The 16,248-nt window shown below is 38.6% G+C and overlaps 1 protein-coding gene across 1 annotated transcript; it reads right to left on the reverse strand.

Moving 5' to 3' along the window:
• Positions 1-1,659: 1,659 nt before the first annotated feature.
• On the reverse strand, positions 1,660-15,638 carry apip (APAF1 interacting protein). Its single transcript, XM_086294198.1, has 8 exons — positions 15,540-15,638; positions 13,004-13,072; positions 11,665-11,765; positions 9,274-9,322; positions 9,063-9,180; positions 8,171-8,306; positions 4,348-4,515; positions 1,660-2,157 (listed from the first exon to the last, which is right to left on the reverse strand). The coding sequence occupies exons 2-8, from the start codon at positions 13,067-13,069 to the stop codon at positions 2,058-2,060; spliced, it is 738 nt and encodes a 245-aa protein (XP_086150324.1). The 5' UTR covers positions 13,070-13,072; positions 15,540-15,638; the 3' UTR covers positions 1,660-2,057.
• Positions 15,639-16,248: the final 610 nt, after the last annotated feature.

Below are 16,248 nucleotides of genomic sequence, written 5' to 3' on the forward strand. Positions count from 1 at the left end.
GAGCCAGTACCCCTCAAAAGCCGGTCTTTGTATAAAAGTGGTACCTCAACAGTTATTGCAAACTTTTTTGTAATGTAATGTCATTTTAGGCCAAGATTCAAGAGAAACACACACAAAAAAGGCTTCAAACAGCACAGTAGCACCAAGATCCAATAAGCCCTCATCTTCACCCTTCAATTACATCCTTGAAAATGGAGCTGATGACACTCCAGTACTTTTGCTATTTAAGGCCTTTTAATACACTTTATAAGACACTTAAAAGGTAAATTATTAAATACTAAAACAAATACTCGCTTTGGGACAGAGGTCTTCTTCAGAAGAGATGCCATGATTTGATAACAGAACGTAAAATGTTTGCAATCCAATTATTTTTTTTAAAAATACCTTGCCTTTGCATTTTATTAAACCTAAATGGCCTTTCCTCCCAATACGTATTAGAGTACAAGATCATCCTGGTCACTTACAATACCAGTAGTTCTCTGCTCCTGATCTCTCGGGGACAAGTTCATACTTCATCCTAATCCCTCTTCACCATCAAAAATAAACCTGTATGTGTTTAACTTTGTATTTGTGAGTCAGGTGTCTGTACCCACTCAGCCCCACTTCAGCGTGGTTTAATGTGCCACAGCAACCCCCTGAGCTCTAATATCATCTGAGTCTTTCTTCATATTCTATTCTTAATGCGTCTGTTGCTGCTGAACTTTTCAGGCTGACAGGCGATAAATATTAATAGGAATGCATAATGGAATGAATATTGGGAATTATAATATACATAATATTAGGATGAGCAGTCTGAGTCTATCAAAATGATATTGTCAGATTTCAGTCCAACTTTCACATTGCTTTATACTTTTGAGTTTTTAAATGCGAATGATTTTTTATTTATTTTTTATAGATAAAAATCACTGAACAGCAGCTGCATAGAAAGAAAGAAGTAAAAATCAGAGAACTCATTTCCGTTGAGACATTGTGTCTCTGACATTGTGAGCTTCAGAATGTCATTTTCTGTGTTACAGGCTGGTGTTCGGTTTCTTTTGCAAATGAGCTTACCAGAGATCCTCATTAATCAGTTTTTTTGGGGGGGGGGGTGTCTTGGCAGCGTTGGTGCAACACAAAAGAATATTTTTGTTTATGTTTTCTGTACATTTCTTGTTTTCACCAATTTTAAATAAGCCTGCGGCACATTTGACAGTGTTCTGTTTTGAATGAGTGTAGCGGTGGAAACAATGGGATAGTGGCAGCAGAGGGAGCTTGTTAAAAGAACAACAGCTCTGGCTTTCATGAGAAATGAGTATGCCGACGACTGAAGTCATGCTGTGCGAGGATCCGCAGACGCCGTGAGATGCCTGCACACAAATGCACATGCCTGTTCCTGGAATGGTGGTGTGAGAGCGAAACAACGTCCACGGGTACAGAAAGAGTTCTTTCATCCAACATGTGGTCACTTTTGGTAAACAGTGTTTGAGAAAAATGAGCAGCCATTTCTGTCTATGCTGTATTTTTTATAGGTTAAAGATGTGCTTTATTTACATATACAGAACGTCAGGTGTCTCCCTGGGCTTGCATTGAAAAATTAACATGAGAAAGATCGTGTTTTAGAAAGGAAAACTGGATTTTATTTAACTATAGCCGAAAACTTAAGAAACAGAAAACCTACACTTATTTTACACAATTACACATTTTATTGGCTTTTTTTTTTTTCTTTTCTAAATCGATTGAAGCAGTCAGTGAAATGCAGCGTGATGTTCATGCCTGGCATACACCGAGACCTTGATTTCAGTCCAGTCAGACTTGAATAGAGAAACATTTGAACCTAAGGACATTGATTTGACAGCTGCTCACTCATGAGTTGTCCCACAGTGCTTCACAGTGTTCCTTCAGATTCTTCCAGATCGCAGGCATTCAATCTCCTTCAACCCTGAATCTACCCTTACCATCAAATTTCATCAAATTTGAAGCAGGCTGGCATGAAAGGCAAATGATTACAATCTGCTCTCCTGATTGAACTCCACTAACCTTTCTGCCACAAATGTCTCTTTGAAAAGCACCATCAAATATCAAACTATTCCTTTTTCTTCCATCGGAAGGGCTGAGGGGTCCAGTCCACATTGCTTCATCTGGACTGCAACGTCAAACAGGTAGTCGTAGCATTCGCACCTGGAAAACACAGGAAAGATGCAACAGAAATTATTAAAACTAATATGCTTTTGCAAGATTATGACACAAAATAAATAAATAAAGCCATAAGCAGAGATGGTCTGACCTTTGCACTTTAGTAGAGGGGATTTGTGCAGTCAGGTAAAAGTCTTAAGTCCTGGAGTCTAAGTGGGTGTTGTACAAATTAGTTGCTTATCACGTCATGTAACCACTAGGTGGCGTTTTAGAGCACCCGCTATTTATATTTTACTGTATATCAAATGTAGAACAAACAATGAACATTTGTATCTCTGATAATGTTTATCACATAATGCCAAATTCCTGTTGAGAACAGGTGAAACTATATCAGTGAATATTGACATTGACAAAATTTGCCATGCTGCCACAGACATGCCCTGCAACAAAACCTCGAAATTTTTACAAGTTAGCATAACAAAAGCTTTTAGATTAAACTAACCAAAGAACAAGTATATAAGATTCAATCAAAATGGGGTGTTATTGTGTTTATTCTGTCACACAGGCCTAGAGAATGGTCAGCAACCATTTGGCAACCAGTCAGGAGGGAAAAGTGTTCATCACCCAGCTGGTTGCATACTGGTTGTTGGGAACAGTGATCAAAGGGGAGGTTTGGACACTAGCATGTGGCTATGGTCACCACTAGATTGGTTGGAATATGCCAACTTGTCGGCAAACAAACAGCTTGCCAAGCAGTATTGAAACTGTTGAAAAATGTGATGAACTGGAAACCGAGAACGTTCACCTTGAAAGTGAAAGTCCATCATGCTCCATCAATTTGGAAAACATTCCCTTGTACTCAGAAAAAAGTCAGTGTCTTGCATGCAAACTATAGCCGACTGCAGGAACTTCTAAAATAATCAGAAACCAATCTTTGAGACAGATTTCACCTGATGAAAACCAGCAACCACTTGGGAGTACACATTTTTCGTTAGCAACCAGAGGTTGGCAGAGGGTTGCCTTTGTGACTGTGGTCTGAAAATGGCAAAAACCTGTTAAATTCAAAGTAGTGAACTTCCTGTTATATTGAGGCAGTGGTTTCAAAAATATTTCCTTTTTCAAAGCCATTCTTCATGATGCCGGGGCATGGCGTTAAATGAAAATGCAAATTTTTCATCATAAAGCATCATCTAGATCTGAAGGCTCTTCTGAGTAAGCTGGTAACTGTGCAGGGGCGGGTCTAGCAAAGTGTTGGCAGGGGTCCATGTAGGGCATTAAAAGGGAAAGGGGGGCACAAGGAAATACTTTCTTATTCTCATTTAAAATGTCTCACTTTTAAAAAAATAATTATCTCAGTCTTACAACAAACGATTGATAGATTGATACATATATACCATCAGAACAGTGTACATCACAGTCACAACAGTGTTTGTTTTCATTCAAAGGCTTTATGATTTTTCCTATAATGGCAGGCCGGTCTCTAGTCAAAATGCCCGGGACGATTTTTTTTGTCCCAGTCCAGCTCTGTATGCAGCTCATCTGCAGTCTGGTGTTACCTACATCTTCCTATTCAGAAGGCAGAATTTCCGAGTTCTGAGTACAATCGAAAGCACCACGACTGCAGTTTTTTGTGTTGCATGTAAAAAGCGAGGATAGAATGGCTAGGATAAAATCAGGCGTGGGATTTCTCTCGTGGAAATGTGCACATTATTTTTTCCTTTCTATTGGTAGGTGGCACAGTGCACTTGTGGCAAGTAAGCAAGCTAGAAGACTGGCAATCTTGCTGGGTATCCAGTTACGGAAGCAACACATTAACAAGAGAATTCTGAGTTAAACCAAAGTTACTTTCCCTAGTAACTAGTTACTCTGAAAGTAACGAGTAACTTGAAGTAACTGAGTTACTTTTGATAGAACTAGTAATGTAACTAAGTTACTAATTTAAAGTAACTTACCCAACACTGCTCATTAGTGATATGTAGATATGTTCGGGCTATCTTTTCATTAACCACAAGAGGTTTTGGACTGATTGGACAACGTATGTATGACTTACAACAACTTAAAATTTCATGGTGAAAGACAACCCTAATGGAAACTCCAAATCTTAACAATTCACCTTCTACGGAAAGTTTGACAAACTATACTAGAAATGTCAAAAACTTCATCAAAAGTCTTGTTTTGCATATCTTATCATGTTTATAGCAACAAGTGGAATAGTGCAGTGAAATAAATGCTCACATAGTCTTCGCTTTTTCCCACGACTCGCCCCACACATAGACACCATGCCTGCGGACAAGAACTGCACATGAATCTGGGTATTCTTCCATTGCCCGAGCCATCCGGTCTTTCAAGTCCTTCTCCTCTGGTGTATTTTCAATAATCGGCACAACCAGGAAGTCATCATACCTGTGTAAACATGACAAATGACACAAAGGCTGATACAGTGGGGCAAAAAAGTATTTAGTCAGCCACCAATTGTGCAAGTTCCCCCACTTAAAATGATGACAGAGGTCAGTAATTTGCACCAGAGGTACACTTCAACTGTGAGAGACAGAATGTGAAAAAAAAAATCCATGAATCCACATGGTAGGATTTGTAAAGAATTTATTCGTAAATCAGGGTGGAAAATAAGTATTTGGTCAATAACAAAAATACAACTCAATACTTTGTAACATAACCTTTGTTGGCAATAACAGAGGTCAAACGTTTACTATAGGTCTTTACCAGGTTTGCACACACAGTAGCTGGTATTTTGGCCCATTCCTCCATGCAGATCTTCTCGAGAGCAGTGATGTTTTGGGGCTGTCGCCGAGCAACACGGACTTTCAACTCCCGCCACAGATTTTCTATGGGGTTGAGGTCTGGAGACTGGCTAGGCCACTCCAGGACTTTCAAATGCTTCTTACGGAGCCACTCCTTTGTTGCCCGGGCGGTGTGTTTTGGATCATTGTCATGTTGGAAGACCCAGCCTCGTTTCATCTTCAAAGTTCTCACTGATGGAAGGAGGTTTTGGCTCAAAATCTCACGATACATGGCCCCATTCATTCTGTCCTTAACACGGATCAGTCGTCCTGTCCCCTTGGCAGAAAAACAGCCCCATAGCATGATGTTTCCACCCCCATGCTTCACAGTAGGTATGGTGTTCTTGGGATGCAACTCAGTATTCTTCTTCCTCCAAACACGACGAGTTGAGTTTATACCAAAAAGTTCTACTTTGGTTTCATCTGACCACATGACATTCTCCCAATCCTCTGCTGTATCATCCATGTGCTCTCTGGCAAACTTCAGACGGGCCTGGACATGCACTGGCTTCAGCAGCGGAACACGTCTGGCACTGCGGGATTTGATTCCCTGCCGTTGTAGTGTGTTACTGATGGTGACCTTTGTTACTTTGGTCCCAGCTCTCTGCAGGTCATTCACCAGGTCCCCCCGTGTGGTTCTGGGATCTTTGCTCACCGTTCTCATGATCATTTTGACCCCACGGGATGAGATCTTGCGTGGAGCCCCAGATCGTGGGAGATTATCAGTGGTCTTGTATGTCTTCCATTTTCTGATGATTGCTCCCACAGTTGATTTTTTCACACCAAGCTGCTTGCCTATTGTAGATTCACTCTTCCCAGTCTGGTGCAGGTCTACAATACTTTTCCTGGTGTCCTTCGAACGCTCTTTGGTCTTGGCCATGGCGGAGTTTGGAGTCTGACTGTTTGAGGCTGTGGACAGGTGTCTTTTATACAGATGATGAGTTCAAACAGGTGCCATTCATACAGGTAACGAGTGGGGGACAGAAAAGCTTCTTACAGAAGACGTTACAGGTCTGTGAGAGCCAGAGATTTTCCTTGTTTGAGGTGACCAAATACTTATTTTCCACCCTAATTTACGAATAAATTCTTTACAAATCCTACCATGTGGATTCATGGATTTTTTTTTCACATTCTGTCTCTCACAGTTGAAGTGTATCTCTGGTGCAAATTACTGACCTCTGTCATCATTTTAAGTGGGGGAACTTGCACAATCGGTGGCTGACTAAATACTTTTTTGCCCCACTGTAACTGCTAAAGTTGTTCCTTTTCACCCTTTTCCCACCAGAGTACAGTCAGATACATGCTCTATATGCTTGTTCTCGGAGGCTGACGCTGCCATCAGCTTGCCAGAATCTTTGATTGGGTGGCAATCAAAAGGAGGCAACACAGTGAGGGTAAATCAAGCTTTGAACTTAAAATAGTTGAGCATGAACCCTGTGAGGAGTTGCTGTTTCTCTTATTTGCATTTTATAACCAGGTTTTAGACTGCTGATTAAACAAAACAACCTCAGACCTGTGCAGCATGTTAAAAGCTAAACAGTTCATCATTTAATATAATCTGCTGCCACCCTATTTCAACAGGGTTTAACCATGGTGCCAAAATTTCCTTCATTCATTCAGCTGTGTGGTTAGATAGCTATCAGTACATAACAATGAACACTGCATAAAAGGTTTCCTGACCAACATCAGGGTTATTGGGAAAGAGATGGCAATAAACATGGGCAAGATGATGATGTATAAATAGCCAACATATTAAAAAAAAAAAAAAAAAAAAACCCTCTTCAGCACATACTGCGGTTATGCTTTTCTTAACCCCGACCAAAACAATAAACCAAACATGTTTCCACGGAAAGCTCGCTGAACTACTAGGCAAATGCTGGAAATTTCTACTGCCAGATTGAAAGTACACGAGCTTGTGCCAAAACCCTGCCTCGACTTAATCATTCTCGTTGGACAGGTTTCCACTTCATTTACCGTAATTGTTCTCAGCTCATGAGTTTGTTTGGGATACGTTGGATAACATAAAAATAAATAGTCTATACCAGGGGTCGGCAACCTGCGACTCTTCAGTCCTTCTATTGCGGCTCCGCGTGGTTTGGGAAAATAAATTACAAGTACTTAGCTGAAGTGTATTTTTTGTGTTAGTTCTTTTTAAACTTGTAGTTCTAAATTGGAAGATTATTGTGATTTTGAAATATAAAAATAAAATTATATTTTATTATTTTTCGTCGCTCAAAATAAGTGTCACACTCGCGGAAGCCGGTATACACGCTGAAACGCCATGCATTTACAGAGACTTTCAACCCCAGGTTGGCCAATTATGCACTGCAGACCACGCCCCGCCACACACATTTACCAGGTAAAATAAATATAAGTAAATAATATTTATGCAGAATTTTACAAATATTTATTTTTCATTTTTTAGTAAATGGCCTGTATTTGTATAGCGCTTTACTAGTCCCTAAAGACCCCAAAGCGCTTTACACATTCAGTCATCCACCCATTCACACACTGGTGATGCAAACTACACTGTAGCCACAGCGCACTGACAGAGGCGAGGCTGCCGGACACTGGCGCCACCGGGCCCTCTGACCACCACCAGTAAGCAACGGGTGAAGTGTCTTGCCCAAGTGTCTTGCCCAACGACCGAGACTGTCGGAGCCGGGGCTCCAACCGGCAACCTTCTGATTACAAGACGAACTGCCAACTCTTGAGCCACGATCGCCCCGTTGCATAGTAGCATAGTGCTTTATTCCGATATAAGGGTGGCGGCTCACAGCAGTTTTTGTTTGCTGGATCATTTTAGTTCAGCTCGGTGTCTTTCCTTTTTGTTATATTTCTTTAAGAGTTCAAAATGTGTTCGTTACATAAATAAAATGTAATTTTCTCTGTAGCACTTCATGGATTTCATAAGCAACACACTTTAGTTGTTCACAAAAAGCATAAAGGTAAAAAACAATACATACAGTGTTATCTTCATTTTAGATGTCAAAAAGTATTTGCAGCTCCCAGTGTTTTCCTTTGCATAGAAACCGGGTCCAAATGGCTCTTTGGGTGTTCAAGGTTGCTGACCCCTGGTCTATACGTAGCCTCAAGTTTAACATATCTAGTGTCAACCACTTCATTCAAGTTTGTGTTTCTACTCCTTTTCCGTGACCATATTTGCATAACAACTTTGTTACACCATGAGAAAATAAATAAATAAATAAATGCTTAGAAGCTCGTTGGACTTCACTAATCCTTGCTGCTTGATTACATACCGATAGTTTGTGCCTGAGGTGCCCTTACGAATCCCCTTGATCATCTCCTGGTGTGTTATCCTGAACTCTTTGCCAGGATAGAGCAGCGTTGCCATGACAGCAGCCTTCGAGTGGGTGTGTATAACTGCCTGTGCCCCTGTATTTTAGCAAAGGAAGAGGAGATTTTGATGTGTGAGTGTTGTCTATTGGTACAGTCTTTCGCAAACGATAATTTAAAATAAAATAAAAAGTTGTACCCTTCCCCTAACAATGACCTCAAGTTAAACTATGCTTAAGTTACAACTTAAACTGTAATAGTTTTATGTTGTGGATCTCTTTTAAAGTTATTATAGGGTAGGCTATTTCATTAAAGGTTGGCTTCTTATTACAATTCCTTTATTAAATACTGCTTTCATGAGTCTGAGCTTGTCTGCTTGCTAATAAAATCTGTTCCATATGGAAGACATTTATTTTGTAGACAATCTTGTGCTCGTCAATTCACATTTAATCTCTAAAAGAGAAACCTTTCTGGGTATAAAAACAAACAAACAAAAGGAAACTTGACTTAAAATAAATAAAAACAGAACAAACTTCTTGAGAGTTTATGGTTTTCTACAATTGAATTTTGTTTCCATGACAAAACGGTGTACCCATTTAAGTGAACATAATCACAGCATTTAGTACATGAATCAGGAGCATGCACCACTCCCACATGTCATTTAGCTTTTTAAATTAGAAAACATCTGTAATTAAAGAAGTCTTTTCTTTTTTCTGTGTGCTGTACTAAATCATCACTCAGACTAAAAGAACTGCTTCATTTAAAAGATCACTTACAGATCTTTTTCTTTTTTTAATTGGTGTATGCAAATAGTGGCTAACGTGGGTGGTAAGCATTGTGCAAAGAGCGACTAACCTCTCATAGTATAGGCGTTCATAAAAAGTGGTGTGCACTGGCTCTTCTTCAATGTCTTCCAGGCAGGAGGACAGCTGATGTCCCTCTCCTCCATGTCACAAACAAACATATCTTCTGGCTGAAGAACAGAGTTTCAAAACTGTTGATCACTCACATCAATCTGCTCTCTATTGGGCAGAACAAAGTTTCACACCACTTACAGTCTCCTCACCTGGATTCTCTCTTTCTGAACACCTGATGGTGCAATGTAGATCTGGTCTCTGTAAGTTTTACAGCAAATACAGTTAATATCATGAGGATAACGTAGTACATCCTTCTGATGTGAACCTAGAAGTTATTTCTTCATAACTCCATGAGAAACTAAGGGTTTCCACGTCAGAAAAAAAAAAAACTAGTAACTTAAATTTAGAAGGTATTGCATGGCGGCTCAAAATTTGACGTTACTTTTCCATGTTCATAATTCCATCAATTTTGGCACAATCTCCAACACCACTGGCTCAAATGCAGCCCTGAACCAAGACACAGCCTCCACTGTGTTTTACAGATGGCAGAAGACAATGCTGTAGCTGTCCCCATGCATTTTTAGTCCACTTCCTGTATACCACAGCCTTTTTTTCTCCACCCTTTCCCTTTCTTAAGAACCATTTCTGACGAGTCTTCTGCAAACACTAGATGGACCAACTGAGGGCTAGAGGCATCTCCAAGTTCCTGCATCAAGTCTTTGCTTTTCCTATTTCCTAAGGACATGACTCAAAAAAAATGTTTATCTGCTGAATATCATCTGCTTGCATTTTTAAGCCAGCTGCTTCTTTTGTCCTTTACTTGTCCAGTTTACTCAAATTTTTTAAATGACACTGCGCACCATGTGGACATACGTTTTCACTTAATAGCTTTTTTAAGAAATCACGTCACTGGTGCAAAATCACTTTATATTGTACCATCTTTTGTAGATTCACCTAAAGAAATTGGAACAAATGATTTCCAAGACGTACAAGAAAGTCTGTCTCTTGGAATCAAACTATATCCAAGGACAAAAAATATGAAAAGGGGTGGTTCAAGACTTTTGCAATCCAATTTCACTTTTTTCTTTTTCCACCAGTTAAACACAAAGTTGGCTCAGAGTTTGGCCGTTCAGCTGGAGCACTTTATTGCTCTGCCTTTCCATTTACTTGGAACCGTCTTTGAACTGCAGTGTAAATATCACAACTGTTATGTGTGTAAATATCATGTGACATTTCCCTAATACAGCATTCTCTTTGTTAGAAAACCTGGTATTCTATAGCCTTGTTCACAAGACCTGATGGAACAAAGCCTGGAGTGAAATGCAAACAAATGCAAGTGGCAGTGTTAAATAGAGAAACTCAGCTGATTCCCTCAAAATCTCTGAAACAACCTTTCTTTTTGCTTAAATGTTTTGTGCCTTGACATTTCCCAATAGAGTCTAGTAGATGGAACCATTGTTCCCGTCTTTATCTAGCAACAAACATTTCCAGATAGAGGAGTAGCTTATTGATTTTGAGTGCAAGTTTCGGTGAGGCTGCCTCAGGCTGTGAGTCATTTCTGAGTCAAACCAAAGCAGCTGTGAAGAGGAGGGTGGGGGGCAGGAGAAAAAGGCAGAAGAGCTTAAAATTCAGCCCTGCGCTTACAGCAAACAAAAAAACCCCGAACAACAACACACTTTTGTGTAAAACAACACTACTGCATAATGTATTCTGGCTGCCTGATCGATTCAACATTAGGTCCAATACATATGATTTGTGTTGTTTGGTGATATTTTCTTTTTATCATCACAAAATGCACTGAGGTGATAAATGTCATGGCCGTAAATTACCACGGCATACTCCATCTGTAATGACACAAGCCTGCGTCAAATGTGTCCTATTTTTTTTGGCGGGCGGGCGGGGGGTATGATGTTAAAAAAAAAAAAAAAAAAGTCAAACTGAAAGATAGTTATTCTGTCAAACTGCAGGCTTTTTGAGGAATGATCCAAAGTGGAGCTTACAACTGCTCGTTTTCTATTTGAATCTAAAGGTATAATCATTCAACAAGATGGAAAACTCTCCCTCAAATCATTTTAGAGTTGCCAGTGTGCATGAAGCTGTGGCTGAATGGTTATCTGGCTTCACTGGAAGTTTCATCAAGTTACCTTGCTGGCTTAAATAAATGTCTGCCATTGCACTCTTCAAAGAGATTTGCTAATGGGAGGTGCTTTCTTTGTAGCTGCCTTCCAAGACAACATAGTTCAAAGATGCTTGTAATAACCTGTCAAAGCCTTCGGTTTGAATTCTGTTTCATTACAGCAAAACTACGGCCTTCTGCTTTTAACCTAGATTCACACACACTGTCAAAACTAATATAACAAACTCCCTATTAGCCTCATCGAATCCTGAATCACTGCCATGCACACACATCCACCAACAAAAAATATTTTTTGGCATCTTCGGCGTTTCCAAAGACATTCGTATTAACGGTGTGCCAATCAGTAATTTTAACAGGAAATATCCTTCACAGATGAGCAACAGAGGATAAGCCTCAACATTTCCAATATTTCACAATGCTCTGCATTGTAAGTTGAAAAAAAATTAAAAATTTACATACGAACCCTTGTTTCAGACTTATCCCTCCACCCGTCCCAGTCACCCATCCCAGCTGGTAGAAGAGCCGACATAACTCAGGAATGAGGACACGTGGATGGTCCTTGTCCTGTAACAGACGCAAAAGTGTAACTTGAGTAACAACAGTTGAACACGTTGCGTCAGCCAGCGTCAAGAAAAGTAAAAACTCATGCACTGCATTTTAAACTTTGAACGCTACAACATTTACACGGCGAACTTCAGTGTCTGCTGATACTTAAAATTGAACGGTATTTGTACATAAAGATAAAATTAACTAGATATTCACAGATAGGGTGGTTAAGAGCCAGATACTTTTTTCCCCACCTCAATATGAAGCTTTGTTTCCCCGGCACAAAAGAATAAATAAATACCAATTAAATTACAACTACCAGTAGCCTATTTGCTTTTAATGTTATACCAAGATACAATCACTTTTTATTGTAGCAAATCAAGGTTTAGTAATGTGGCAACTACATTAACAGTGGAATTTATGTCTGTAAGCAGTACTTCAAATTGCCATAGCAACAGTTCATAGGAAATTATTTGCATATAAAGACCAAAAATGAAAGTCCTCTTTTTTGACAGCTTTACAACCATATCAATCATGGCAGTTCATACATTAACCTTATTAGAAAAATGACATAAAAATCAGGCTTACAGCATTTTATATATCCATAATGTACATTATATAGATTTAGTTTACGAAGACAAACGTTTTCACCGATTCTTTTAACTACAGCACCCTTCGAACCCTCAGCTGGGCCAATAGATTTTAAACGCGCACATCATTAAGCCGTCTACCTCACTAACATCACGCATGAAGCTCAGCTGTAAAGTTACAACCAACAAACTACTCTCTGCATTGTCACTGGAATTCAGTGAGTGATGCAGAAATATAAATGTGACTGAAACTTGATTCTAAATCTGCTGCCAAGTCTCTTGTACTCTGGAATTGTAGCTACTAAAACACACAGTGCAACACCTAGAAAACCGACACAATCAACTCCTTTTATTAGCCCGTGGGTGAGTCATTTTTCAAACTAATTCAGTTAATACATCCTAAGCTCCAAGGTGTGACTGTTGTATTAGCAAGGATAACACAAAGTGCATCAAAATAATTAACTTCAATTAAAATGTTTATTATTTTATTTTATAATTTTTAGCAGCATTAACTTCCTGTCTTTTGCATTTTACTGTAACAGTTTTCAAATTCTCACAAGTTTTTAATCACCATCTCGCTTAAGAAAGGCATTTAGAAGACTTCAGTTTATACAAATACCTTAACATAAATAAATAAAAATCTCTCATGTCACGCACTACACTTGCCTGCTTTTCAGTGGTCTCTTGACCTGCATCTTGAAAGTCATCGCCGGTGCCGCAAAAAGACGACATCTCCTGTCAAAACAGTTAACGGCATTTAAAAGATGTGTCATAATGTCAACAGAAACTGGGCAACGTAATCGGTAACACTTTATTTGGTGGAAGGAGGAAGAGCGAAGTGATTTAAGGTCAAAAGGGAAAAGGATCAAGGAGGAAGAAGAAAGAATTACAGTTGGACTAATTTCCCTTATTCTTTATTCTCCCACATGTCAGTTTCCAAGAACTGACATGTGGTTTCCTTTGATCAATCTTAGATGCTGAGTAACATGTAAAAGGTTATGCTCCAGCTTGAAATCCCTTGAAAACACATTGTTAAATGTATTTTCCTATTATGCAAGCATTTAGGTTCTTTTCTTTCATTAAGACATAAATTTTCCATGCCTCACTAGATTCAGAACCAAATACAATGATTTATATTGCATTTCAGCACAGGCGAGTGAGAGCAGCATGGCACTGGCATTAATAAATAGAAAGCACTATCATTAGTTTGACGATGAAGTGCGAAGGAGTTTCTTTTATTTGGAGACACATCGTCAATGAGGAAATGAAAAGCAATCAGCAAAGCAGACCATGACAGACAGTCTTTCATATTTACAGCTTCCCATGGTCACACCGTCTGCACGGGCATTAAGCACTGCGTGAACGGTTTGTTTTATTTGTGACTGCCTTTACTTTTAATGGATGATTTTTATTTTTTTTTTTAAAGGAACTTCTTAGCAAATCTTTTGCTAAATATTAACACCCAACTAAAACAAATTAACACACTGGTTTAACATAGTTGCATAACCTAACTGTAACTGATGTCTGCAAGCTACAGCTATCCAGAAATGGCTGAAGTTGAATGTTGGATGAATTTCGCAGTGTGGATCACACTAATTACAGTTAACTGTTTCCTTTATTCTGCAGTACAGCACTAAAAGTCCATCTGTCCTGTATTTTTTTTCCTTTTTTTTTTTAATTTTTAATTAAAAATTAAAAAAAAAAAAAAAAAAAATTAAAATGGCCAAAAGTTGCTTTCTGTCTTTGCTTCCTACATTTTCACATGGAAAGGTAAATTTATGTCACAGACATTCAAGAAAGAGATAAATAATAAACCTTTATTTCAAGTAAATATATAAGGGATAGGGATTTGTTTGTTTTTTTCCTCCATAGGGGACTTTTACATAATGAGGTGCTTGTTTATTCAAACATTCTTCTATATCACATTATTGAAATACCACAAAAAACACACAGATTCCTATTAAAGACTGTAACAAACTCATTCCACACTGCACAACGAGGAGCTTTGTTTTATGGCTTATCTGAGATTCTAACTGCACTGAAAGAAAGACATAGCGGTAAATAACATAATATACATACATGTTTCTAGCATTTGCGATTCAACGTGCAGTAAAACTTTTGGCTTGCATAGCAGGTAGTTACGTACCGGTCTACTATTACAGAGGGGAAAAGCCTATTTTATGCCACATGCCAAACACTGGCAGTACAATTACTTAAAGGTTGTTGTAAATGTGCAATTCCAGTTTGAGAAATAAATAAATAAATACATATATTTATGGAAAATAAAACACAAAAGGATAAACCTTTAATATATTTTCTATCAGCCTTGTCATTCATTTCTGATATGCAGATTTTCACATCAAATATTAACTAATCCATTATATTCAAGACGTTTATCGTCATATACACCGCAAAACACAAGTGGTTACGCAGAACAATGAAATTCTTACTTTGCAGGTTCCCTTCACACAACTAAATAACAACTAACTAAAATGAAGAATAAACTTAACCCTGAGCATAGAGCATATATAACCACGGCGTACTTTTCAGTTCAGTTTCTAAAATCATACATACTGTCAATATAAATGCAGTTAAAGAACATACGTGGACTTTACATTTCACCTCAAGCATTACCCTGTGCACCACAACTACACAGGTGACTTTTCGGTTTGTGTTGCAGTTTCCAATGAAATACAGGCTGCTTGCTAACCTATATAATATATATTGTCAAGTCGAACATATACCATTTGCTACACTGTGATGAAAACAATAAAATCTGATTTATCCGAGTCAGTTTACACCGACAGGAATAATTAGACAGCGCTGCAGTGCAAAACATAGCTTTGATGTTAACTTTGACAAGTGACAGCACATATGAAAGTCTTCTTCTTCGAGGAAACATATGTTATCGCAATGCTCACAACTCAGCATTCAGTGTGAGAAGATGCTCGTTCATCTCAAACAAGGGAGGATTAGGGGAGTTCATCAACTAAGTTCCTGAGGCTGAGCTCAGTCTGGTTGCACGAAAAGTTTGCAGTTGTACCATTTGTGCTAATAGCTATGGCTAACATGTAGCAGTGACGATAGCTTCGAAAAATGGTTCCCGAAGCGTGAAGTCTCGTCGTCAAACGTTAAAACAACGACTCGTTTACCTCGACTCTGTAAGATCAGTAAAATAAAAGTGTAAAATACACCCACTTACTGGACTTTTGGTGCTAAATCAGTCTGTGTGCGATATCAGCGTTCGGACGTCATCAATACGCGACGTGCACAAGCGCGCGTGCAAATACACAACACCGGATGTGATGGCTCATAAACTTTGGCATTTAAACATTTTCGCAGAGCCATCTGCGTTATACGAGCAGGGGGGAATAAAATAAAACAAAACAAAAAGTATTAACCCTTTATGGGGCACTAGTTGAAATGTATATGTAAATTGTCAATTCTAACTCTAGGCTTGTTTTTTTCTTCACTTGTGCGACTTTTTTCAAAACTGTTTATTTTTATGCTGTAAATCAGGCCCAGTGAAGTTACTATATATGGTTACTCACTAATTTAGGGCGCACTTCTTTTTTTCAAAATAGTGTGTATATAAAAACTATAGGAAGAAACAAATATTTGAAGGAATATGTCTTTATGGACACTTTTTTCTTGACTGACACGTTTGCTTTTCACATATCAAAATGCAGCCCTGTCTAGTTACAGACAAAATCTTCACAAATTGCAATAACGTCCAATAAGATATTGTGGCTAAGCATGTATACGTTTTTTCAAAGGTTTATGTTAATTTAAGTTTATTCCCTGAACTGAGTATGCCTGTATATATAAATATAAAGTAGGCAGCTGCAACAGAAAAATTACACACTTTTAAGTCAATTTAAGTGTAAAAATTACACTGCTGTAAGGTCAAA

This window comes from Aulonocara sp. 'chitande type north' Nkhata Bay, linkage group LG1, assembly GCF_057382095.1.
Source record: "Aulonocara sp. 'chitande type north' Nkhata Bay isolate Kocher_YH1m ecotype deep benthic linkage group LG1, A_spYH_male_GT1.1, whole genome shotgun sequence".
In the NCBI taxonomy this organism is placed as follows: domain Eukaryota; kingdom Metazoa; phylum Chordata; class Actinopteri; order Cichliformes; family Cichlidae; genus Aulonocara; species Aulonocara sp. 'chitande type north' Nkhata Bay.